The sequence below is a fragment of the Pangasianodon hypophthalmus genome, chromosome 2 (assembly GCF_027358585.1).
Source record: "Pangasianodon hypophthalmus isolate fPanHyp1 chromosome 2, fPanHyp1.pri, whole genome shotgun sequence".
Taxonomy (NCBI): domain Eukaryota; kingdom Metazoa; phylum Chordata; class Actinopteri; order Siluriformes; family Pangasiidae; genus Pangasianodon; species Pangasianodon hypophthalmus.
Window position 1 is genome coordinate 19,129,404 of NC_069711.1, and position 27,878 is coordinate 19,157,281.

A 27,878-nucleotide genomic window follows, 5' to 3' on the forward strand; every position below is an offset into this window, starting at 1 on the left:
ACTAAAAGACTCAGTGGCCTCCAGCAGTTACGCACGCCTGGTTGGCAGATGCACTGTTGATGTTTACCAGTGAGTTTCAGGGGTGGTTTGCTTGTATTTACAATATTCAGAGAGGGCTGGTGTATAGTGATTTCCAGGGCTAGTAGAACTTTACATGGGATATTACGTCTTATGATGGCTAGATACTCAGGTACATATGTGCTTTGAAAGGGAAACTGTAAACTGTAAGTGAATTGATTTAAATGATATTGCAGTGCGATTTGATAAACTTATAATTTTTTTTTACCTAATGAAACATTGCAAATACTTTCAATGTGGTTGTATTTTATTGTACACTATAAAAGTAAGAACATTACTCCACTTGGTCAGGACTTGAGTACCTTCCTGCATCCAGTCCCTCCATGCTGCTGTTCCTGATCTATCCAGCATGTGTGTTTGATATATTGCCCTTCTGTAGGATCGTTCTTCATGCAGCTGAGCTTTTGATTGTTGTTCTGATCTTTTTTTTTTTTTTTTTTTTGTGTCGAATTCTTTTTAGTGGCTGGTTCCTTGGTTTGGACAGGAACCTTTTGGCAATTTCCTGTGCAGCCCTCAGGAGCCGCCCCACTTCCCTCTAAACCGGGGTATACTCACTGTGATAATCTGATTAAATATATGTCATTGGTGTTATGACACACTTTGTGGTTGGTGTAACTATTGTTACAACTAGCTACAAAGCTTAGCAGTTTCTTCACGGCAGTCATGTTATTACTAATTCAAAATTAAAATTATTTTGAGAATAAAAAATGAGACTTGTAGGTGATATGAATGTCTGTAGGCTTGCAGCAAAGTACTTTTTATTTAACAGTTTTTTTGTATAACACCTAATTAAAATTCTGTCCATTGTGATACAAACATATCGTGCAAGCTCACGAGTGGGATCTCCCCCTGTAGAGGAATTTCTTGGGTCTTTTTAGGTAATACACGAGTCCAGTGATGTGTTTACTAGATATAATGCCTCTAAATTAATGAAGGCCAGACTGTCCGTGGCGTTAATTAGACACACAAAAGAATGTCATCTTGCTCACATCATTCTTGTCAGGGGGTTGTATAGTAGTGTAATTGACAACATTTGTTGTTTGCTGTTCTCTGACAACAGTTTGACTAGTGAAAGTGTGTTTCAGTATGAAATGGGTAACTATAGAGCTTATGTTTCACATTTCCAGCATATACACCAATACAATTGTTGCGTTTAACTGAATCTTCATTTCTGTGTAAAATAGCTTCATGCCTTGGACATTTTTAGAGCCCATTTTGGTTTCATGCATGATTACAGCTTGTTGCTCCACCAAAACCGGTGGAGTGAAAGGTTATTCTGAGGTGCTACAGATAGCAATCCCTTGTTTTATCTTTTAGATTGGTTCACCCTACCTGAGGTCTGTTTCTTCTAGATTTTTGACATTTATGAACCAGGGATGGACAAATCATAAATTGGTTAGCTAACCCATAATGTAATAATGTATGGTAAACTAGTTAGCTGTTTAAGTGCATTAATACAGACAAAGGGAAACAAAAAGGTGTGATCATAATCCTTTTCTAACAAACTTTCTAGTGTAGCACGTCATATTTTGTGCCCTTGACAAAATGTTAGCTAACTGTTGCTCAGTATTTCGGCTAGGAGCTGCAGCGTTCTCGCCTCACATTGCACATAAAAATATTTCTCTATATGTTTGATTGTGATTAGACATGAAAATTTTGCTTTGCAAAAGTCAATAAGGAATAGTTTTTTAACTCTAAAAATGGTGGGTTAAAAACAACCCAATTAACCCGACTAAGGGTTAATATAGCACCGTCACAACATTGGCTTATTTTCACCTCAGTGCACTGGATATGTTTCTCTACCTACTGGGTTAATAATCACCCAACTGGACCAATAAAATTTAAAAGCTGTCACAAGGCTTGAATATCTAAGCTAAAATGTTGGGTTTTTATTAAATTAACCCAACAATGAAACAAATAAACAAATACCCCTCCAACCAGTCTTCTCTTTTTAGGGTTGTTGAACCTACTTGTGTGCTGGGCAACTGTGTATAAGTCCGGAGATGCAATCTGCTTGTCCTGGGTGTCTGGGCTAGTGACTTGCTCTCGCCTATTAACAGACATGGTTTATATTATGGGTTAGCAGTTCCAGTTCTGGAGGACCAGCATCCAACACATGTAGTGATTTCTGCTCTAAATAAATGCTGAGTTGTTTCAAGTGTCTGGGAGCAGAGAAAACTGTTCAGGACTAGCCACAATATTAGCTTCAGCTTTACCCTTTTTTATTTTTTATTTTTTACATTTAGATTGTATGAATTCCTAATCGTGCCCGTCACTGCTACATGCCGAACTGCTGCTTGATTACGCTGAGGGTTTTATTGGATGTGTTCTCTCTGCGCTGCCATCCTTTCACATGCAGCCCATGACTGAGGGTGTGACTAAGTCAGGACCTGCCTTGTTTACTTACTGTTGTTGGTTTTTGGCAGAGATTCATAATCCAGCTGAGCCTAAAAGGCTTGTTAGCTTAATATTTACTTTCTGTTCCATCCCATTTCTTTTCATTGTAGTGGAATTTTTTGGGGTATTGTCAGGCAGTACACAGTTCCAGTGATTTGTTTACTAGATGTAATGCTTCTAAATGAGTAAAGGCTGGACTATCCATGGCATTAATTAGAACAATGAACGACTCTCTCATTGCAATAGCATGGCAGTCCAGATGGCCAACATATCTCTACTCTCACTTGTCCCTGTGCCCTCTGCTCACTTTATGGGTTAACCTTGACCCTTGACCTCATCCTTTCATGTCTTTACGAGTCACTCTCTTATACTCCTTGTTAGAATTGACAGTCTGAGGGAGTGGAGGTATGACTCCTCAAGCCCACGTCTTATCAGTAGGTGTCATAGCACTGAAGGAAGGAGGTAAATTATATGAATCGCTTTGTGAGAAGATCCTGACTCCTGAAGAGGGAGGACGGAGATGAGAACCAGTCGCTGTCTGCGCGGATATATGGAGAGCCTTAATTTAGCCTGGAATGTGTCATTTGAAAGCTTGAAAGAGCTTCTTGTGCCTGTTGAAAACCATTTCAGGAGTTTTTTTGAGGGTCAGAGTATTTAGAGGGTTTTGTGTAGTCAAAGGTTGTATTTAGCTTTCCCAGGAGAGTAGATGTAACGCCACATTCACACCAGACGCATCACGGGAGTGTCCCATAGTGACTGTCTTCAATTCTCACACCACACGGGACAGTGAAGTGGTGGTTAAACAGCCTACTCGTCTTTCTTCTGGTTTTCCATGAGTATCACTATTGTACAAACAACTTGTTTTAAACTAGAGGTTGCACAGTTATGACGTCTGTGGAGATTCTGATTTTTATAGCATATAGACAGTATGATTATGTGATTTATTTATTTATTTATTTTTTTTTAAATTAACTTCTATGATGTGAAAAAAAATAGGGACGACGTAACAAAGGGCAGTGCAATTTTGTCTGAGTCTCATAAATTCTCCTAAAAACATACATATACAAGATCTAGCAGTTACAGTTATAGCCACAAACTGTATGGCTGCACCACTGTAAAACTAAAAATAGTGTCTTCATGTGTTGGAGAGTGGAGGGAGACACTCACACTGCAAATAGGATGGCAGATGGAGGAATAGTGTTAAACAGCACCAACTCATGAAGTTACAGTGTTTTGTCTGTTTAACACACCACTTTTTTGAGTGCCGGTATTTCATCACATTCCTTAAATGTTAGGTGACAAAAATTTTATTGCAAAGAACTGAATTCAGTGTTACAAAGTTCACAGATCACTACAAAAGAAAAGCAGATTTTTTTTGTGTGTGTGCGTTTTATTTATTTATTTATTTTTTTAGTAGAGTAGTAGAGTGAATTTTAAGTGTGGTTTGGTAAGTGGTTTGGTTGGTTGTTCACTGCATGTCTTCATTACCCCGGTGAAAAATAAGCCCGAATCTCACTGAACCTGTCTTTTTCACAAGTTGAGAGCGTGAAACATGAGGCCTGGGGCATAGTCTGTGTTCCAGTTCTTCCCAAAAGTGATCAGTGAGGTTGAGGTCAAGGCTCTGTGCAGGCCACTCGACTTGTTCCACGTCAAATGTGGCAAACCATGTCTTCATGGAGCTCACTTTGTGCACAGGGGCATTGTCATGCTAGAACAGGTTTGGGCCTCTTAGATCCAGTGAAGGGAAGTTTTTAATGCTACAGCATACAAAAACATTCTAGACAATTATGTGCTTCCAATTTTGTGGCAATAGTTTATGGAAGGCCCACATATGGGTGTGATGGTCAGGTGTCTACAAACTTTAGGCTATAGAGTGTATTTTTACACTGGTTTGTGTGCAGAAACCTATTTGTTCTCTACAATTTTTTATTTATTTGTCTGGTTTTTATTGCAGTAGACATGATTGTTTAGTTAATAAATTAACTTTAAGTAGAGTGACACATCGTTTAGGCATTTGCTTTAAGTTTGAAATTCTGACTCAGCCTTAGCCACGAGAGCACTGCTGTCCCTGTTCTCTAAAATGTTTATACTGTGAAAGAAAGTATGATAAAGTTTTGAGTACATCACCCACTTCTTACAGGTTGCCTGTTTAAGCTTTCGTCACCATCACGCAGCTAACCAAAAACATTTTTTGCAGTTTCTTGTGGTTCATCATTCTGTGTCTGATGTCAACATCAGGAATGCGTACGCACTTAAGAGTCGACTTTGAATTTTCCATCATCCAGCAGTGAAATGAACCAGATTGTTGTTTAGCATCTGGGAATGTAGTAGTTGCTTTACTGATCAAACATAGACTTTTGAATTGTCACACCCAATTACACATTTTGGTGGTTTACCCTCTCAGGCCACTTTTAGGGTCCCCCTGTAAAAAGAAACTGTTTACATGAATGAGAGGGCAGATGGAGGAACGGCTCATATGGTTATAATTAATAACGGAGTGTTCGTCCTTGTGAAGGCCAGGCTGTATTCATTACCAAGCTGCCACAACTGAACCACAATAATCTGGATCCTTTGTCCTCAAAACAGTGGTCCTTGCTAAGAGTGTGTCACTGAGCTTACAGGCCAAACGATCCTTTAGACACCTCCGCAGGAAACGAATGTTCAGTAATGAGCTGAACACCGAACACAGTCAAAGCGATAGACCTGTGGTACAAGTTCTGAGGAAACACAACATGTTCGGATGGCTGACCTGTGAGGGGTGATTGTAGTGGTAGAGTTTTGAATAGCGTAGATTTCTGTCCTTTATTATAGAAATGTTTAGGTGAAAAAAAGATTCACCATGGAGCTGTAAGTTGGTAAGGTGTCTGTCAGTGCACTAAGATCCACAGACCTAGATGTGGTTTCATGTCTTTCAGTTGAATTACTGCACACACACACACTCACTACTAAGTAGTGAAAAGTGCTTTCAGGCCCTCAGGTCATGTGGCTTCAGTAGATGGCTTTAAAAGCTTAAGCATAGTGCTTCTATCTTGGCATAATCCATTACTTTGAAGAAAGACTGAATGTTGAAAGCCTTGGGATGCGTTTTTTTTTTTTAAATGTACAGGTTTTTGATTTATTTAATGCCATTGCTTACAAAATGAAATACACGTCTGTGAATGAATGAAAAGTGTTAGTGTTACTAAGGTTTTTATTATTTTATATTTCAGTTAAATGTGATTTTCTTGATGGAACCAGTAGGCCTTGGTGATATGTTGATGTGTTCAGTTATCTGCAGTGACTAATGCTGCATTCGAGGCCTTGTAAATGGTAGTTAGCAATTTGTGATGATGTCATTTCCCACCTCGTCAGTGAGTGTAAAAAAAACTCCACAAAAGCCTGTTTTTTGTTTTTAGAGCATAAAAAGCTACTTTAACTGCACTTTTACAGGTACAGGCCGAAGTGGCTATTGGTACTGTTATACTACAGTGAACGTAAAACATTCATGCAACACATTGGACTAAAAATTGCAGTACAGCAACAACAGTGGACAGTAGCCAGTAGCATTAGCAACAAGCTAGCCAGCAGATAATATCAAGTGGTCTTAGCAACAAGCTAACTGGCTAATGTTAGTGATAACTCTAATGTTGTTGATTACTTTCTCAGAACAGTATGATCAATATTGTAGATTATAGATTTAGTTAAAGCCGATACTGCTGTAAACTAATATAAATATAGAGATGGGGAACTTTACACTGTTCACAGTGTGAGCAGCCTTGTTGATTTGACTTCGTTCTGTAAACAAGGGGAACTGGTAGTTGAGAAAACTAGCCCAAGCTGAGGGGGCATTTTTGTGGCTTTCTTTTGGTTGTAGGAGGGAAATTAAGAGTTGCGACTTCGCCTTGAACGCAGCATAAGATGCAGTCATGCTAATGACACAATTTACACATTTTTCGGAGGGAAAGTAGATGGAAAACTAAAGACTCATTATTTTAAACTGCTTGTGTAAATGGCTAATATTACACATAATATTCATACTTGTACTTATCTTGCAAATAAAAGTGCAGCAGCTTACCAAAATACTCTAAATTATGACTCTTGTGATCAGTGAAGGCTACAAATACAAGGAAAAAAGTAGCCGACGGATTAACTAAATTTCTCGTAAAGTAATGGCATATGAGGAAAAAAAATGCAAGATGTTCACTACATCACAAATGCACTTTAAGTGAAACAAATGGTGTATGCAAAACAAATGACACAAATGTGCATACTAAAGGTATATTGTGAGGCAGGAAGGCTTAGGAAGGAAGTCGTCATATCTGTTTCAAATGTTTAGATGGGGAGGTATGTTAGGTTTCACCCAGCCCTAGTAAAGTTATTTCATGTGATGTAAGTTGTGACATGAAAATGTTGTGTTTAGATAGTATGCTATGCATCTAACTACAGAATGTTCCAGTCAAAACCCACTGCATTGTTGCCTGTTCCTCTGTTAAAGTAATGTTGGCTAAGTCTGGTTAAAATACAATGTTGTCTGTCTGAGAAAATGTAGGGTCAAACTAGGGCCTAGGTTCTTGCAAACATCTGACTCCACATGGAGACCTGTACCGCACCTGTTTGACCCACATGCCACAAATCTGCAACACATCCACAGTTTTGTGTGCTGAATAGTGGGTGGTCACAGAAAAGCGTCACAAGCCTTTTTACTCCCTTCCACTAAAACCAGCACCAGTCATCAGAAAGACATGAATATGCGAATGGCTGTTCTTGGGAACATGGCAGATGTTTGGATTAGCTGGTGCCTCTCCATCACACATTACTTCTGGCACACAAGCTGTTGAGTAAAGCGACAAATTAGACTGGCCCTGCTGGTTTTTTTTTTTCTTTCGTTCTTTTCTTTTTCTTTTTTTTTCTGTGCTGTCTCTAGTGCATTTTAATAGCTTTTCCAAAACCATCTAAGAAAAACACCTCTAATGACTGCCAGAGACCAGAAAAACATCTCCTCTTAGGGGATACTGCTCTCTCTGCACTCGTGTTTCCATTTGTAGGGTTATCACTGACTGTTATTGGTGTCTGAATTGTTTTTAGACATGTAACACCTCTACACACACACACGCGCACACACACACACTTGCCTTGTCACTTGGGATTGCCTTTAGACCTGTCTTCCTTCATTTATGTGCAGCAGTGTCTAACCAAGGAATTTGTGTGAAATCTCATTTATTTTCATTTTCATAGACGTGTAAATTGGGACAAGATCACCGTTGTGTGAATTCGTGAAAAGGCTCTGCTGAGTAACTTTTTCTCCCACATTTTCTTGTATTTGTGGTCTAAGTTAATATTCTTCTACCCTTACTAAAATGCCCGGCCTGCCTTAGCTTGCTGTTCCATAATAGCTCCATCAGCATGCTTGTTGTGTGTATGGAACCATTCACCCCAAGAGAGAAGTGGAAAATGGACCCTACAGGACTTTTTCTTTTTTTCTTCTTCTCCCTCAAAACACAGTATCAAATATCGCACTCGTGATGGAAGATCCGATAACAGTCCCTTGGAATGTCGCAGAGCTCATAATCACTGAACATCCTGGTATCAAGTGAAATCATTTTGCCATTAAACCCTATATAAAGTTGCCTCTTGAATAACATGCTGATGCTCTGCACTATTGATGGAGGCTTTTGCAGCGGCCATATAACCAGCTCAACTTGAACATGCGCCCAGAGCCAGAAAGAAAAGGAGGAGGCAAGCTTTCAAGGGGAGCGAACTGAAAGACGAGTAGGGAGCGTTTACAAAAGGAGGCAGTGAATAGGAGAGGAATGATTGTCAGCGCTATTCACATTTCTGTGCCTGTCCTTTTCAAAGTGCCACAGCGAAAGCAAGAGGACTCCCCAGTCTTCCCTCTCTCTGGTATGTTTTGCATGCAGTACACAGCTCCAGCAGCCAAGAATGTGTTTTCAGCACCTGCTTTTTCTCTACACTTCCTTTTTTAGACTTTTTAGCACTTGTTGGAGTACTTTGTTGCAATGTTTTAGAGAAGCAGCAGTGCTATTCTACTTCCATTCTCCCTCTTGGCTTGAACTGAATTTTGCAGGCCTATTGGTTTAACAAACATTTTTCCATCTTACTCCACTTTACTCAATGTAGCATTCAGTATCTCCAAGGCACTTTGTCTTTCCTTGTTTAGTTTCTTTTAATAAATATAGGAAATAGTTTGTGTACCAATGTAGCCTGTGGAGTGTTTATATATAAAGTTGTTTACCCTCGTCAATGCCCCCGTCAATCCAACGGCTTGTGTGAAAACTGGGTGTAGCCGTGAAATCGAGAATGGCCCTTTTGTTAAATAAGCCTGTATCCTCAGCAAAAGCCCACTTTATTCCATCACTTTCACTTGAAGATGCTCGCTGGCTTTCAGTGATAGCGAAGTGCATGAAAGCTATAAATATGGTATTTTATGGTATTTAAGCTATAGCTTATAGTAATCAGACTAAAATTCTCTAAAAAATGAATGCCCCAAAAGGAGTCTCCAACAAATGAACTGGGAACACTTCTACTGCTATGGCTATGAGTGCCAAGTCTAAACAAGTTTTTTTTTCTCTCTCTCTCTTTTTTCTTTTTATAGTCTGGTTATTTAATTAGCTAAGAGAAAATGACTATTTTGGGAAGCAGAAAATTATGACATTAGGGCAGTGCTATAATCATTGGATAAACTTCTGTGCTACTGGCAAGAAGGTTTTGAATTCAAATGTTGTGACCACCACATGATTGTTCAACTAGATGCTTTGCTTGGATTTTGTCTTACTTGAAAATTGCTTTGCATGAATGTTAAACATACAAATATAAATGTAACAGTCTTTATTTTGAAATACACTTCCCTTCATCATGTGGAAGTAAGGATAAGGTTGTACTTGCTTTTAAAACTACATGTACACAAAAGGGCTGCTGTACATGTGTGACGTTCATTTGCTGTCAGGTGTAACGTCAACATGATGGGGCTTTTCATTGTTAATTTGTCTTCTCACTGGTGGGATGTTACCACGCCATTGGTTTAATGGCCCAATAAATGGCCTGTTTCAGCCATTTTCTCAAGATACACATTATTATAGCTTCTTCAATTCTTGCCATCTTTCTTGTTTACCTTGTGCAGAGAAAGAAAGCAGTCAAAGGTATTCTGGTGCTGGCAAGATACATTTTGGCTCTGACCTGCCCCTAGTGTACAGAGGTTTTAATCATCCATGTGTATGAACGGTACACAGACAGGTATGCAAACAAAGCTGCATGCTTGTCTACCACATAGTCATGTGTGAAATATAACCCTAGACTAATAGTTCTGGTGCCATGGCTCTTATACTCTTACAGATTATCCATTCTGTTTGGAAGTTTTGCTTATAAAAAATGTGTAGCAGGGAGAGGGAAGTGTAGGCTGTAAGTGTTACTGATTCCCTGCTACAGTTAAGCACTACAAAGCTCAGGCCTCCTCGGAGAACAAGACTCTGCCAATACCTTGCTGTATTTTGCGCAGCCCGAGATAGGCTTACTGTCACTAATCGAGGTAGCTGTGACACCGTGGCAGTTTTTCCTGCCCCTTGGCTCTCCGCTGCGAGCCAGACCAGCATGCTGCTTTTCATGTCTATCCTCTAATGGTGTGACATGGAAATGGTAGTCCCAGCTGAAAGTAGTTTTCTGTCTGCTGTGGAGCTCAGGTCTATGTTGGTCTGCCTGCTGGCTCCTCGGTTACTTTTAGCCCACACCTGTTTGGTATTACGCTGATTGCCTGCCCTCCTGACCATCTGTGCTGATAGGGCAACCCGAACAGTGATGATTTTCCACCAGCAGCTATTCCACCATTTTTCTATGCTAATGAGGCCTAAACACTACAGCAAAACATGAGTGGAGTCACTCCTTCCAGTCTTTTTTCCTCCTCTTTCCCTATACTATGCTTTCCCAACCATGTGTGAACACAGCCTTTCTTGGAATTCTTGTTAAGAATTGTGAGAATATCAGGAGCACAACTGATTACTTTACAGTAGTAAATACGATCACAGAGAACCACATGACTGAAGAGGTATGCATTCAAGGGGTCTAGCTGAGGTCTCTGCTGCAAATAGATTAGAATTAAAATAACTCCTGTATCCATTGTCAGCGTTAACAAAGGTGACATTTCTTTAGTACGGTTGTTATGGTGCCATGGTTTCGCAGTTAGTCACGCTGTATGATCGGTCCATTATCTCACTGTTGACCTCGTCGAAATACTGATTGTAATGCATCTCTATTACAGTTTCCATTCCATTTTTCTTTTTTTTTTTTTTTTTTTTAAACCGATTAAGTTCCTTAGTCCAGTGGTTCTCTATTCATCTATTCACTGATAAAAAAATTCAGCAACCTCCATTTCTCCAAACAGGGGACATAATGGCTCTGAAACCCCTTTGGCAGTGTAATTTTTTACTGTTGTAAATATGTTACGTTGCTACCTCTGCTACCACTCCTAGCATGTTTTTAACTTTATCACACACAACGTCTATCAGACACACAGAACATGGCACTGTTGACCAGAACTAAATGAAATAACTATCTGTTTTTTTGGCTATGCAGCACTGCATACTTTTCATCGCAGCCACTCAAATACGGACAATAGATTTTATGGAAAAGTTGTTTTGGTTTTTGGTGTATATACATATGTACAGTATATGAGCTGTAGTTTTCATGATATCAAAATATTATTCAATCATTTTAAACCACATAACCCACTGATGCAATAAGATAGTGTTTCATCAGTGGGTTATGTGGTTTAAAATGATTGATTAAAATGATGTGATGGAATGATTGATACCATGAAAACTACAGTATTTTAGACTGGGAGCATTCTAACAGTAACACCACTATTCCTCTGTGAAAGAAAATAGAATTTGTCATTTTGATGATGTTCTGTATGAATGCAATGTAAAGCATTAGTCTGGGGTAACAGAAGAGTCAGTCCACACATTTATGGCATTTGGCAGACGCCTTTATCCAGAGCGACTTACAGAAGTGCTCTGAAGTCTCTATCAATAAATACATCCTGATACTGGTTCACTAGGTCACGGACTAAGAACACCATCAGTCTAAAACTCTGTTGGGGAGGTAGTATAGTAAGAGTAGCATAATTTAAGTACTTCACGAAGAGGTGTAGGGACCTAAAATCACTCATTGCCTTTTCCCTCAAATATCAGGCACTGTAGTGAACCAAGTCTTTTATTTCAGCTAATGTTTGTTGATGGAATTTTGGACAGATGGATGAACATCACACAAGCAAGACAGAGTACTCTTGTACAAAAGAAAGACTTGTATTCAGTGTTGGCTAAAAGTAGGTTAAAAGTGAAGGATGGTTAATATTTGTGCAAAATAAACTATTAGGCTAATGAGTGCAAAAATTAGCGTATCAGTGTATATGCAGTTAGAAGAAGCTCAGTCTCTGTGTATTCATAATGACTGAGCTTCTTCTAACTGCATATACACTGATACACTAATTTTTGCACTCATTAGCCTAATAGATTATTTTGTTGGGGCATGCCTGTGTGTGTCTTGCTTCCTTTTTTTTGTTTGCATTTTTATTGTTGAGTGCTGTTGATCCTCCTAAGACAGCATGCGCCTGTATTAGATTGTAGAACTTTCAATGATTTGTTTGCCATTCTAGTGTCCATGCATGTTGAAGCTTGTTTAGCAGATTTCATTCTTCCGTTAGTTTCCATCCAGTGACTGGTCGTCTTTTTCCTAATGAAAACCAGATAGGTCATGTGTTTGTCATGGCAATGTATTTGGGCAGTCTGTAGAGACCTAAAATCACTCATTTCCTTTTCCCTGGAGCATCAGGCATGCAAATCATATATCCCACCACATCCTGTTAGCAATACCCCTTGTGAGAGAAGAATATGATTAGAGAGGGAATAATGAATGAATCTGATCTTGCTTATGCATGTTCAAACATAAACATCCACGTAATCCTTTTCTGAATCTGATAAATGCACTCATCTCATGTTTGTCAGCCCTGACTCTGCCTTCTGGGTATGTTTTGAAGTGCTGGTGGATAAAGTTGTAAGAGAAGCACCCTCTCCACCCCTCGTCTGCTCCCCGATCTCCCATGAGCACTGGTGGTGCTTGTGTGATGCACACTCGGGTATGCAAGATAAGGCTTTTAGTACAGGAAGGCTTTTGTCTTACGTGAACATGCTCCCCCACCTGGCCTTTAGGCTTTGTTCTGGTTTTACAAAGGTATTCAGTTTGCCTAAGGAACTGCACAGTCCTGTCCAAAATACAATAGTGAAATATATAACTGGAGTTGTTTATCCTGATGCACATCTTTGTATTAGTAGTAAAGCACTCTGGGTTTCTAGATATTAATGAAAATATCATTCATCTGAACTATCATTGATTTTTGCTGCACTCATTGTTCTGAAAGAGATTCTTATTATTTAGCATATTTTCTCAATTATACATTGTACATCATTAGAGAATTCACCCTCTGAGATTTGGCTTGTTTACAGGAAAAAAATCTAAATGTATATCACTACGTCGTCTTGTCTAGTGTATTATTTAAGTTTGAATCTGACTGGTTTACTGTTGATTCATTTTCTATAACAGCAGATTATTATTTATTATTGTGCTAGCGTTTACTCACAGGGCCTTGTATGGCTACACATAATCTAAAACTAATAATAAGCAAATAAAAAATGTGGTGTTATTGAACAAAGAAAAACATCTAGTCATTGATTTGGCAAAGTTTTCTGTGAGGTAACATTTTAGCATTAATGGGAGGAGTCAGCTCCTTGTAACAGTAGGTTTTCCACCATGAGGAAGTCTTCTGGACGAAGGCTTTGCTCTTTGTGGTGTCTCAGTTACATGACGAGCTGTGTTTTCTTGTTTTATTAACTCGAATGTTAAGAGTAAGCAAGTGCACAAAAGTGAAGTGCTGTACCCTAAGTGATAACAGGAACTAACTTGTTTTGCAATATTCTATAATATCAAATGTATATGCAGAACAATTGTATAATAAAGTGCTGTGATATAAGAGGGGGGAAAACACTTCAGGATGTGTGGTCATAGGGAAATAATGAACTTCTGCTTTGTGTTGGGCTGGCGTGATTTATACCTTACTTACTGATAGGATGGCTACAGCGTAACCTAGTGGTGGCTGACATTATAGATTAAAATTTTACTTACAGAATCATGCTCTCTATGGAATTTGGTGATTTTTTTTTTTTTTTTTTTTGCCTGCCATGTTTGTGTTTACAGACATAATAGTTGTTGTAGGTATGTAATTTAACTTTATGTATCAGTTAATATTAGCTTCTTACACACTAAGAAACCTCCTGTGATTCCCAACTGAAAATAACAAAAGTGTTACTTTGCTGTCTAAGTTTCAAATAAAAAAAAGAAAGTATATTATTTGTGTTAGTCCACTGAAATGCATTTGGGATTAGTTATTGTTTCTGTGCATTTTACAGGCTTTTATTGCCTTACATTAATTGGGATTGTGCTTTTTGTTTTGGTTAGCGTGTTTGCTTCCAGCAGTGTCACCATTGAGCTATGTCTGCACTCTAATGTGTGTTCAGTGTTTGGAGACATGTGCTAACATGCGCTCAATCTCAGCAATACCCAGGTCAGTAGTGAGGTAATGCCATCAGCTCTCAGTGGACTCTCCGTGTCTCTGGGGAGTTGCATTATTATAACAAACGAAGGTTTCTGTACAGAGTAGGGGAGTAATGCAGTGCCGCCATTTGTATATGTATCTGCCAAATGTCCATATCTGTATCTGTATCTGTATATGTATATGTATAAAACTCACTTGTGTGAAATTTTTGTTTTTTGCTGTCTGTGGGTTCCTTTTTTTAAAAAAATAAAAATAGTGTGCCTCCTAGTTTATTCTGAATTTGTATGCATTTAGAATAAATTATCTGTTCATTCCAAATAGTGCATTTGTATTCAGTTGCATCCCTAATACAGAGACATGTTCAATTCAGTTTATTTACATGTTTGTAATGATTGAGCTTAAATCTCGATCCAGCTTCATTCCCACCCTCCTATGTCATGGATTTTCTAAAGCCATGTTCTCTGTCCCACCCAGCAAGGGTCACACCCACTAATCTGACGATAAGATATAGTAGCAAGATACACTGCTGGAGAACTTTGAAGTTTTTTTTTTTCTAAGCAAGATCAACCACAAGATTTTTAATCACTAGACTTGTTTTCTCCTTGGCCTGTTGGCTTTTTCAGAACAGTGGATGCAGCTCAAGCATGAAAGGGGTTTTGAAGCCATATAAAAAGACACGGCATCCCCTCATAGTAGTGCTTAGTTAAGGACTGGTGTCAGAGCAAACGGAAACCACCAGTGAGCTTTTTTTTTTTCTCTTTTTTTTTTTCTAAGCTTGTGTGGTTGACCACAGAGTCTTTCAAAGCAACTTGTTGTTACTCGTTTCAGAAAGCAGAGGAGAGATGAAATGCTTCCCACAAAATACAGTGGAGTGAAAAGACTGTAGAGGTTTTATAGTAAACTCTGCTGTCCATCATTGTGTGTGTGTGTGTGTGTGTGTGTGTGTGTGTGAGTTTTTGTTAGCAATGAGTTCATTCAGCTACTCTTTCATTCCATCAGTCCTCTCCAGTTCCTCCCAGCTCCTTTTCATACTTTTTCTTGGACTGTCACCAGTGCACTAGAGTGATCTTTAAAAGCACTGGGTCAAGAACCCTCGACCCCTCAGACGCCCACATTCAGTCCCTCCCCCATGAGCTGGTGGTGGTTTGCTATTCCCACAAAGTCTTGTTTCAGCATGAAGCTGATTAGAACCTACAAAGCTGGGGTTTAAGGAAAAGAACAGAAATACTTAGACTACAGAATACACCCTCCACTCACCCACTCTTTCCGCTCACTTTCTCAGCAATCTGCTCTTAAGTGCTACAGAACAAAAGTAAAAAACAGAAAATTCACAGACCCTGAGCATGGTAATTGCACCAAGTGAAAATCTGTGGGTGTGGCTGGTGTACCTCACACTTGAAAGTAACAGATTTTTTTTTATTTCCACAATGATAGGTCATCAGTGACACATAGAGCTGCTGTGTCCTGGCACAGTCAGCTGATTAGGTCTGGAGTTGTGAGATGTCCCTTCCCAAGTGGTCAGCTTGGTGCTGTGGGTGTCCATCAATCCAGCAGGCTCTGTTTCTGGAATTATGGAAACAGCTTTTGTTGAAGAGCCTAAGGTTTAAAACTTGGCTCCCACTGAATGCCTCAAAGTCCAGAACATAGTAATCAAGTCACAGTGGAGGTTTTCTGAGCTGAAAGTGGAATGTTCTTTACTGGCCAAGTCATTCAACCACCCAGTGCTGCATTTCAGTGACTGAAACGTGAATGAAGAAAGACCATGGAAAAACGCAGGAAATGAAAATGGCTACATTAGATGCCTGGCAGAGAAGATGGACAACTGATGATGATTATGGGTCATAGTGTCTGCAGTCAAGTATTAAACATAAATTACTCATTCCTTTTGATCCCTTGAAATGGTGGCTTTGTATAAAAAGGCTGTGTTTGCTGTATAGTTTACAGTATTAATCCCAGTAGATATTGTTCATCATACACTCCACACCACAAGTAAGTCTGCTGTGGTCTTCAGAAACCCGTGGAAAACAAAAAAAAATGATGAAAAATCAGGTTTTGACCAAATTTGAGTTTTTCTGCTAAGAATATACTTTGAGATCTCTACTGTAAGAAAATATAAATATATTTTAACAAAATGGCATGGAATTTTTATTCTATTTTATTTAGGTTACCTTCTAACCATGCCTTAGCTGTCTGCCTGCAGGGATCATGTTGGGGGAGGGGCCAGTTTACCAAACACAGTGGGAAAATGCAGTCAGTCTGCCCATAGATGTTTAAAACCGTCTAGCCAAGTGTGCGTTTATTATGATTTGATCGTTTATTATGATTTGATGATTTGATTTGAAGTTTTTTGATAGTTACGTGCCAGTAATGAAACTGATCAGTTACGTTTGTAATCAGATACTGACTGTCAGAATGTCTGAGATGTGTACCCGTGCCTTCACATCAACAAAACACAGAAGAGCACTTACACACTGTGTACAGATGGCCAGTTTTAAAATAAATGACCTAATAAAACCCAATCAAAAGAAATATGGTCAACAGAACTGACTGAATTAATCAATGATTATTTCTCCTCCGATGTCAGCATGAACATGGATCAGTCGAGTGAAGAGACGTCACTGAGGCTCGTGTTTAAATGCCACCAGTGAGAGTCCAAGACTGATAATCAATCTGATAACCCATAACCCACTGTAGACTTACAATTCTTTAAACTTTTTTCAGTATGTAGAATAGGTTATAAATATAGAAATGGTGGGACATCTTTCAGTGGAATTTGAATGAAATCTTTAAATGGGATTTTCTCAATTTTTGCTTTTAGGGCTAACCAGACTATTATATGCTATAACCTCACACCTTGCTGTTGTACATGTGAAACATATTTCAGTTCATGAAAACTAGTATTTTTCTGAACAGAAAATATCAGAATGTGACTTTCCAGGCCACCACACACATACTAATGCTGATTTTCTTTGTACTCTTTATTGCTGTCCTGTAAGAGTGGGGGGGAAGGAACTGCATTCCCCTTCCCCCTTGTTTAAAGACAGTCCCAAACAGGCTGATAGAGTGGCTCCACTCGACCCAGCCAAAGTCCCGCAGCCGAGATAGGATTGCCCCAGGGCACGGCTAGAGATTTCAGCCGTCACTCAGCTTCACATGTTCCTGTGCCTCGGCTGTGTGGGAATCAGCCTCCAGCTTGAAACCCCAGCCACCTATCCATCAGCACCCACTCTCTCCCTGCTAATGGGGATAAATGCGCCCGTCTTTAGGGCACAGGTGTGTGGTACGGCCTGGGAGAGAGGCTTTTCAGGTTGGAGCTGCTCGAGGAATGCGGCTGTGACCAAGACCTTGTTTAGATTACCGTGTCCTTAGGCTGAGTTATTAGAAAGTGGAGGCGAGCCTAAGGGAAGAGAGAGGCTGTTAAGGTCTGGTGATAGTGAAGGGTGAGGACCTCAAACATAAACATCCTCAAGCTGGAATTTTTTTTTTTCATGGTATATAGCGGTGATAACTAGCATAATGTATGAATTCCAGCTGGCTTAAAGGATGAGAGAGTACTCTCTCTCTGACCTGAAATGCACAGAGGTGGTGGAAAGTGGAAGTGTTCATTATTTTGGCTGTTTCTTGTAGGTCTTGGCGCAGTCATAGATTTATGGGATGCATTTCTTTTTCTCCGATCAACCCAGCATATTCAGGTTGGAAATCTGCTTGCATTTTGTTACTTTTCTGACCTTCACATTATGATTTAGTCAATTCACATGTTTTATTTGTCCTCCTTGATGCTAAGGGAGGACAGTGTGTTGGTGATCAGTGTCGTGTGTTGACATGGTTTGCTGCTTTGAGAAATGTTTTTGTGCTGCTGTGGTTTTCTCCTTCCAGAGACTTCCAAGCCCTGCAAAATCCATTAGTCTCTAAATGAGTGCATAAGAGATTTTTTGTGGTGAAATGCAGAATTCATATGGACCCTGAATCATGGAATGTCATAAAACATATTTTGTATAGAGAAGAGAATGGAGGTCATGAAGAGCCACTTTTTATTTTTGTTGTTTTTAAAATTTTTGCTTCTTCTGTTTTTTCCCCCATGTATATTGGTACTTAGCTCTTTTGTGTGTTTGCAGGTCTGGATGCTGAGCTGTACTATGTGAGGGACGATGTGGTGAATCATTATGCTCTCTCCTTCATCCTGCCAGTACCCAGTGAGACCAACAGCCTGCACTTCACATGGCACTCCAAGAGCAAGGTACGTCCTGTACATCAGAACTTCAGCCCCCAGATATGTCCTGTAACTGTTTAGCAGCTTTAAAAACAGATTTTAGTCAGTAAAGTTTTTTTCTGTAGCCTTGAAAGAATTAACATTCCTTTGTTGTCTTTTGCACCTAGTAGGAATGCGTATATTTATCATGCTTTACATTTATGAAACTAAATAAAGACTGGAATTTATTTTACGTTGTCATTTGGTAGGTATTCTCTCCTCTGACTTCCCTATTCCAGTATGTATTATTGTAGTAAAGGGTGTTAGGCTTGTTCCACCTACTAGCATGTGTCATCAATTTTCTGTCATCTTTGTATCTGCAGCTTGTAACACTTGGCTTTGTGTTGGATTTGTAGTAGATGCAGGAACATACACAGCCAGGAAAAAAAAAGTGTTGAAAATGTGCCAAGAAGCTGTGAAATTCCATAGAGACCCGATGGTACACATGTACTGTAACTCAGCTGTAGGTCTGAAATGTGACATACAACAGTGCAGACATAATGACTATTAGCCATGCAATTGTTACAGGTGGTTTTGAATCTATATTAAAACATATTTAGCATGGCATGTTTGTAGTTACTGGGTCTTTGTGATCACTTTAATGGATTTATTTCATTAATCATTGTGTGTCGTTTTATTATTGTGAGTAGTACAAAATTAAAGATGCTATATAAATCAGGTGCTTGTGGTATACATTTTTGGCTTCTTATTATTTAAGTTAATGTTAAGGATTTGGAAGGTTCACGTATCTAGAACTAGAAACTAGAAATGTAATAATGTGTGAGATTGAATGGAACAGTGAATTAGTATCAGTTTCCTGTAGTGAAAACAAAAATCTGTAGTTTTATAATAATCAGTGAAATAAAACAACAACCTTTCCAGTGCAATTCTGTCCGTAGATCAGGGGTTGTATTCACACAGAATCCTGGGAATGAAAGTAGTTTCTAGCTGGCTGATGTAGGAGGAAAAATGGGCATGTTACTAGTTAAATTTACACAAAAGCAGTATAATACTAAATATAAACACAGGTCCTAGGTCTGCAAATACTTGGGGATACTTCAGAGGACACTTAAGTCACTAAGACTGAATTACAAACAATTCTCAGTGTCTCGTACCGGCAGTTAACAGCACATTATTTAATTACAGCAAGCTATAAATGTATCATGATTGCAGGAGTATTGAAATAATAGTTGATTAATAGGTGAGGCAGTACCCCTGGAGAAATGCAGTTCCACTGGAGACACGACTCTCCTCAACTTGGCCGCTTGAAAACTGCAGTCACGCCGAGAAGATGAACTACAAACCTCATCCCTCTGTCATGTTTATGTTTTTATATATATATATATATATATATATATATATATGTGTGTGTGTGTGTGTGTGTGTGTGTGTGTGTGTGTGTGTATATATATATATATATATATATATATATATATATATATATATATATATATGGCCTTAAACTTATTTCACAATATATTATTATAATAATAAAAAAAGAAAATTAACGTTTTGTTGATTTCATACCACTCAGAGCAAAAATCCACACTGACATTATAAATGTTTCCTGTTAGATGTTTATGCACAGCAAAATCATGCGTGCACATGGATACAATAACTGTGAAATACAAAGCCTGTCACTGATACACTCATGGCTGCGCTGACAGTTTGGAAATCACATCAGCCAATCACTGCAGATATTCATTCATGAAACATTCCGTCCCGCGTAGCAACAGGGTGAGCCCCGCCCCTCCTCTTAGGTTAGGACTTTCTTGATAAAAGTTCCTCTCAGCAGTTATGTGAAAAGGTTTAGGACCATTTTACTGTAAAGATAAGATTCTTTGTGAATACGACCCTGTGGTTGTTTGCTAGATCTTAGTTTGTTAAAGAACTTGGGTTTAAAAAATGAGAAACTTTGTGGTCTTTGGTTTTGGGCTTCCTTCATCTCCATACTGCCATCTGGTGATGATTATGCTGAATTGAGATGGACTTAAAAGTAAACTACAGAAACACATATGCATTGTCTTTGAATCCAAATCCAAATTTGCTCTGTGCAGGTGGACTACAGGTTGGGTTTCCAGGTGGAGAACTCTGCAGCCATGGACCAGCCTCATAGCAACATTTCAGCCAATGGAGAGGTCCCACTCACACGCTCGGGTATCTCTCTGTCTCTCTCTCACACACACACACACACACACACACACACACACACACACACACACACACACACACACACTTCTTTTATAGCAGTGGTTCTCAAATTAAGCTCCCAGGGTTTATGATATTTTTTTTAAGTTACAATGCTCTTTTGACTGGTCTTTTGAATTGGATGTGTTTTTTATAAACTTCAATCACTGTAAAATTAGTAAGCCTACAAATAATGTCAACTTGAACCTTATGTGTTCTGTTGGTGGATGTTCTAGATAGCCCTATGTCTGTAATAAATGAGCAGAATATTGTTGTACAATGAATGTTTATGAAATAAATCTCTGATGAGGGCATCCATGGAATTTATTTTAAAGTTTGAGAACCCCTGTTTTAGAGAGCCTTGGTTGTCTGTTACATGCACAATTGGTGTCTGTTCATGCACTGGATTTTTATCGGACAGACAGCCATGTTTATTTTGTTGGTGTTTAGTCTGATTTTTGTATTTGTTTTTCGTGCATAGTTTTCAGAGTGGACCTCTTCTGTTCTGGGAAAGTGGACGGTGAGGCCGTTCTGACGATGCAGCTGAATCTGACGATCCACGCCAATAACTTCACAGTGCTCAACTTCAAGCGCAGGAAAATGTGCTACAGAAGTAAGACCTGGAACATCATTTTTAGTGCTTGCATTTGTTCTGAGTGTGCATTCCACACAAATGTGTGCTTTTTTTAATGTCTATTGTCTGAACCCATCCCTTCACCTCGCTCTGTAATATGAGCTGGAATAAGAGTAGAGAAGTTGGCATGGCTTTCTCTCTGCAAGGCTGAAGCTGTCACAGTGCAGATGATGATACAAACTTGCAATCATATGCATCCTTAGAGGAAATACAGAGTAAATTTATGCATGGCTTATTTAACCTATTTAGCTTATTTTACGTTTGTGTTTTCTGTTGTAGAATAAGGGCCGATCTATATTTGCTGTTCTCAGTGTCTGTTTCGCTTTGTATTGAAGAAACAAAAGAGTGTAACTCACTTTTCATGAGTGACAAATTTTGACTCAAATTTGTACCCACCAGCTTCATTTATTCGTTTGACTATTATTTGTGGTTAGACAAGCACCTTGTCCCTGAGTCTATATTTTTCTGTGGTCTTTTTTTTTTAATTTTTTTATTTTTTTTTATTTATTTATAAGAGATGGGAGTAACCTACACATGCATTTTATCTTAAATTTCCCTAGGAATTGAACAGCCAGATTCCCCCAGAATCCTCCTTCCTTTCTCCAACAAAACAGGACCAGACTGTAAGTACTTTCAACTAATCTTTGATTAAATAGTTCAATATTTAATTTTTATAATGTGATACTGGATGGTTTCAATGGAATTCCAGTAATAGTTGTTGTAGATGTTTAATTTAGTTGGATTTCTGTCTTAGACCTGTGCTCTGTGTATTTTCCTCAGTAGACAGCGCCCCTACAACATCCACCAGAGTGTTCTACATTAGCGTTGGAGTGTGTTGTGCTGTCATCTTCCTCGTGGCAATCATCCTTGCTGTGTTACACCTGCACAGCATGAAGAGGGTTGAGGTGGATGACAGGTGGGTCATTATTTACCACAGTTCTGGCATTTGGGCTGAATTTTATGCATGTTGGTAGGAGCACTGGGTCAAGGAGAAAGTCCAGATTTGAAAAGGTTTTATAGAGTCAGATTAATTTTATTCTTTAAGCGATGTACTGCTTTGTTTCATATGCTTTACACACGTGTATCTGTTATCCTGGTATCTTAGATCGTGTTATCTTAACCTTTGTATCTTAGAGAAAACGAACTCTTTCTCAGGATTCAGTTCTGCTGAGTCATCTAATGAAATTTTCCAGCATGATGGAGTTGTTTAATCTTGTTTTGAAATTGGTATTATTATCTTATTTGCCAATTCAGGTCAAAGCAGCATTTTGTCTGTAAAATCATTACGTTAAACCCATGACACATTCCCGTTTTGTCCTCAGTGGCAACAGCTCCAAGGCATGAGAATGTTATCAAGAGCACACAGCAGCTCTTTGATAGTTCCTATATTGAGTAAATGACATTAGTGCATGATTGGGATCAGTGGGTTTCAGAAGGCAGGTTGAATCTGTGCTGGGTTCTTTGTTTACTCCTCAGGGGCCTTTCTGTTGAATTAACCTCTGAAGCTCAAGGCTAATTCTTTTAATTGGCACCATTATACAGCACTTTAGTGTTATGAAGGCTATGGGGTTAGAAGGTAAAGTGATACTGACAGCCTCCCAGGAGTTGAGAGAAGCAGGAAAATCAAATGAAAGAGAATATGGTGGTGAGAGAGATGGGGAAAGTTTTATAGCTAGAAAAAGTTCTATTACCCAGCAGAAGGCACAGATATTGCTGGCAATGACAAAAGGTATATTCATACAGGCATGAAAACTGAATTTGAAATTGAAGCTGAAACTGAATTTAAACTACTTTTGAATATGATTATACTCGCATTTTTAGACATTTAGACAACCTCTGAGCAGTCAGATTCTTTTTTTTTCCCTCATGCTCGGCATAGTTCTTAATAATGTCAGAGAATTATGAAAAGGACAACAGCATGGACAATAAACAGCATGTTGCACAGCATTCTATTTAAATCTTGTTACTATTGTCTATGCCAGATACAGTGAGTTGGTAGAAATCTAGCTTTCGCCTGCCCTGCACCACTCCACATACACACATCTGCATCAGTGTTATAACAACCAGTGTAGATATGTGAGCATTTGTGATTTAGCAAACTGTGCTCTTGGTCTGAAAAGAGTTCATTTGACATCATGTGGGTGAGAAACTGTCATGTCTGACTGTTTCCCCCTTTTTCTTTTGATTTCTCACTTGTTTCTATAAGCTACAAACTACTATTAATACAACGTTGTTGTTATTGCCTATAATAACTCCAGATTCATCTCAAGACTAGAATAAACTGACTGGTAGGATGAGTTAAACCATCACCCAGCAGCTTGCTTATTACTGTACAGAGTCAGATGGGTACATGCACTTACTCCTGGGCATATAGTGTAACTTTGTGATCCTTTTTTATTTTTTCTTCTAGTGACAGTGACAGTGGGAGCTCCCAGGGTCTTTCTCAGCCCTCCACTCAGACCACGCAGTACCTGAGAGCAGACACGCCAAATAACGCCACCTCCATCACCAGTAAGATCCACACACACTCGCCATCCATGAACATTATCACCATTCTCCCACAGTCAAGCAATCATTTTTATCTATATACTTGTTAAATAAATAGTACACATGATTTACCCTTTACCCCAAATGTAGCTGGTCAAGCTAAGATATACTTGGTGTCTGACGTTTGCTTCTTTAGTGTTGCTCTGGACCTACGAGGCAAATGGATCTCAAGTACAGGAAATATTATCTTACTCAAAGTTTCTTTTGTGGAAATACATGCTGTCTGTAAATATGTCTCAGGCTGAATCCAGTTATTCAGTAATGATACACAGACTTGCCAGTATGGCTTACTGTAATTTATTAAAATGTATGAAACTTCACCATGCAGCTGAACCCTTTAACATTACGGGTACAGCAGGGTTGCCAGGTCCCAGCGAAATTTCTAGATGAACTGCTTCTCGAAAAACCTGAAACTAGCCCAAAAGGTTTGGAATTGAAAAAAGGAGACATGTTTGTCTTTGTGTGGGAAACAAGTTCAGTGTGGTGCACACACATTTCTGATCGCATCACGCCTTTATCATCACCTGGTACCATCATTATCCATTATCCATTATCCACTCCATAATCCCATATTCCTCCCCCACTTCTCTGTTTGTTTGGTTCTGTACTTCCTTGGCTGGAAGTGATGTGGATCCTTATATAGTTCCACTTTAAACTTAAAGTTGTACTTTTGTAGCTTTTTGTACAAATGTTGTACTTTTGTAAAGTTGACTTTTGTAGCTTAACAATGTCATATGAACAAGTATATCAAGGTGTGTGGACAATGCAAGTGACTTTTATTACTTGCTAGCTTCATTAGCCTTATAGTGCAGAACCAAGGAAGCAAAAGTGTCCTGGCTGATTGAGTACATTTTGGGTAAGTGGAAAATTGTTTAAATTAGATTTTTCGTTGAACCATTCCTCTAAGGTCTGTAAAGCGAGGTGGTATGACCAGAGTTCTTCAGACATTTTCGTGCCCACACATTCCTTCACCTAACGAGGTGATTTGTAGCAAATGATCAAATGAGCTAAACAGGAATCAGAAGGTCCCACTAATAAACATGTCAGGCTGCACCCAGGGTCCTCAGGGTATAATGTCTGTCTCTGTGCTATGTGTGTGGGCAGCAAGTGCAAGGCGAGTAGCACTGTGTATGAAACAGACTAGATCATGTTCCACTGCACACTCCACAGTCTGACAGTTTTGGACTTTTGCTCAAATTCTTCTTGTTCGTTTCTGCAATGCAAACTAATCTAGTGACTGAGGAAAGGCGGAGCGACATTTTGCTGGATGAAAGTCACCACCACCCCCTTTCCCACAAATCAGACAGAGCTGACAGGAAGTGTTATTTTAGGTTTCTCTGGTGTTTTCTTAATGGTTAGGCACCACATTCTCTCAAATTGGCTTGATTGGTCTAAGATTAGACTTATTTTTGTAGGAAATAAAGCAATGAAGTAACTGACACTAATGTCTTATATAAATCATTGTAAGTATAGTAATGAAAAGACAAAAAAAAAATCAAATGAGAAACCACTGGTTGTGATCAATATTTTAATGAGAAAATATCAGTGTGGAGTAACTGCAGTATTTGTTTTTCTTTCACTAAATGTAGCCTGCTTTTTTATCATGTTGTTGCCCCCTGGTGGCCATAGATGTTCACACTAGGAACTCTTTGTATTGCATTTGTCTGCCTTTCCTCCCCCCCGCCCCAAAACGCCACTGTCATTTGCTCTCACATGTTGTTAGCATAGACACTATTTACTTATCAGTTACCCATCCTTTACCTGTCTCTCTCTCTCTCTCCCTCCCGCTTCTCATCCTTTCCTCCCCGATATCCTCTGTCTCTTCCTCCATCCCGCCATCAGACGTTCACGCTGGCTCTGCTCCCATGCTGCAGCTCTCAGGTGCCTCCTTCCCCCACCCTGGTGCTCCTTCCCATGAAAGCAAAAGTAAGTCCTGCTTAGCTCCTGCGAGAGAGCCAGAATGATCACACGGTCAGTCTCATGCTAACATTCTCACACCTGTCCTTCTAACCTGAACACCATCATCATCACCACCTCCATCATCACTGTCTCCACAGCTTAAAGTGAATGATGCCTTGTGTAAGCATCTTTCTAACCACACCTAGCGCTTGAGCTATGATGAATAATTTGTGCTGCCTGAATGTGTGCCAGCGGCTTGGGCCTGCATCACTAAGAGGTTTAAATACGATTTGTGCTTGATTTAACATGACTTGTGTCTTTATTCAATGTCAATGGCTTAATCCTATATGAAAATTTCTTATATAATGGTTATAATGGGGCAGTGTGATGATGACTAAACAATCATTGAGATTTATTTTGCCCCCCCCCTCCCTTTTTTTTTTCTTTAATTGTGTGCATATCTCCAACTCAATTGGAGAAAGCATACATGCATACAATTAAACCATGTGTGTGGATTTAATGCACCAGTCAAACCAAACTCACCGCTAACTGGAGGTAACCTCACCAATATTCTGTTATTGTCATCAGTTATGTTTGATTAATTAAGGTAGCCAAAAACCATGCTCACAATTAAGATACTAATTGTACAACCTGCAGTTGCTTCTCTGCATAAATACACTATGATTTTAAAGAGTTAATATTGATATTAGCATGCATGTATGTTTGAGGTGAATAAATGAATGACTATATGGATACTCTGTTTTTGTGAATATTTTGTTATAAGATATAATGGTTTAATAATACAGACTTTATAGGTTTTTTCTAGTATAGACTTTAGAACTCTGTAGAGTAGTTATATCTCTATAACTCTCTTTTTCAGTATCACCACTTGGAGGCACCCTCATGCTTCAGATCTAAACAAAACATTTACTGTGTATAGTATACAGTATTCAGTCTATAATTAGGACTATATTAATAACAATGTCATCAACATCACTACCAATCAAATGCTTTACCAGCAGTGAATATTCAGCCTTTTCCTTCTATGTGCTCTTAGCATGCTGACCATCTTGATCATTTTGGATACTTTAATGTTTAGGTGTTTATTAGGTCTGACAAATCACACACTGTATTACAGTAGCGCAATGTTGTGAATTAATCACTTTAATTATCGCAATTCAACCACTAAATAATTGTGAGTCCAATACACATTACTTAGTGGTGCTATTTTCTGGGTCGACATTGTCAACCCAGAGAGTTCTGTGAATATATAATTATGCCTGTGGTAACGACCATCATGTCACATGTTCCTAAAACAGTCTGTAAACAATAAAAGTTTGTGTAGACAAACTGTATCGTTTATCAAAATTCAGCTAAAACTACACAAAAGCAGGAGGAGAGACTGTTCCAACATGCAGCTGTCTCTACTCCAACATCCTCTTACCCAGAAACACATTACACAACTAGATGTGCTTTACATGTTGTGTACACGTGACCTTTAACATTAGTACTTGGGGAAAGCTTTGCATATGAGAAGCAGTGTGGAAACAGTGCATACAGTCAAACACAAATTGAGTGATAAAACCAGAAATGCTTAAAATCATGTTGTGCAAGTACAGTAATTACTTGATTTTGGCAGAGATGTGCAAGTCATTTCAATTTTGTTGCTAGAGATCCTTATATTGACACTTTCTGTGTGTGTTTGCGTGTGTGTGTTAGCTTATCCTTCATTGCGGATAGAGAAGAATGACCTGAGAAGTGTGACCCTGCTGGAGGCCAAGGCAAAGGTTAAGGACATTGCCATCTCTAGAGAGAGAGTCACACTCCGAGACGTTTTGCATGAAGGTGCGTCATCTTTCATCACCCTTTGCTTCTGATATATGATGTACACCCCAATTTCCATGCATGAATAATTGCTTTTTGAAAGAATTTTAGTCCTGTGTCAGTTTAATCCCCTTTGTTCTCAGAGTAACCATTCACATCTGAGATGATAAATCTACATTGTGTTTTTTGTAAAAACACCTGGCACGTTCAGTCCTGACCAAATTGCACTACGTCATTCATACACGTCATAGGACTACTGAGCCAAATCATATCTGAGCTTTAGGCAAGCCTTTTCCTGATCCCTATCTTGGGATACACACAACACATAAGCTCTTGATCAAAACCACTCTCACGCTTTGAGTTAGTACCACTCTATCTCAGTTCATACATTCTCCATCAATCAGAGCGCATAAAACAGTGTCCCAGCAATTAGTCGGTGACCCTGTCTGTGCAGTGCAGACATGGCC

The 27,878-nt window shown here is 39.0% G+C and overlaps 1 protein-coding gene across 5 annotated transcripts in view; it reads left to right on the plus strand.

The window, feature by feature from the left end:
* Nucleotides 1-27,878, plus strand: part of ryk (receptor like tyrosine kinase) — a 52,637-nt gene that overhangs the window by 7,127 nt on the left and 17,632 nt on the right. Inside the window, exons 1-9 of one of the 5 annotated variants that reach the window (XM_053230236.1) lie at nucleotides 5,620-8,355; nucleotides 18,187-18,308; nucleotides 20,378-20,477; nucleotides 20,989-21,120; nucleotides 21,702-21,764; nucleotides 21,922-22,057; nucleotides 23,552-23,652; nucleotides 25,531-25,614; nucleotides 27,307-27,432. In XM_053230236.1, the coding sequence (XP_053086211.1) occupies nucleotides 8,265-8,355; nucleotides 18,187-18,308; nucleotides 20,378-20,477; nucleotides 20,989-21,120; nucleotides 21,702-21,764; nucleotides 21,922-22,057; nucleotides 23,552-23,652; nucleotides 25,531-25,614; nucleotides 27,307-27,432 (955 nt within the window). In that variant the 5' untranslated portion in view covers nucleotides 5,620-8,264. Of the gene's footprint in view, nucleotides 1-5,619; nucleotides 8,356-16,121; nucleotides 17,764-18,186; nucleotides 18,309-20,377; nucleotides 20,478-20,988; nucleotides 21,121-21,701; nucleotides 21,765-21,921; nucleotides 22,058-23,551; nucleotides 23,653-25,530; nucleotides 25,615-27,306; nucleotides 27,433-27,878 lie in introns of those variants that run through there. The other 4 variants (XM_034299532.2, XM_026927418.3, XM_026927409.3 and 1 more) reach the window with 4 other exon arrangements.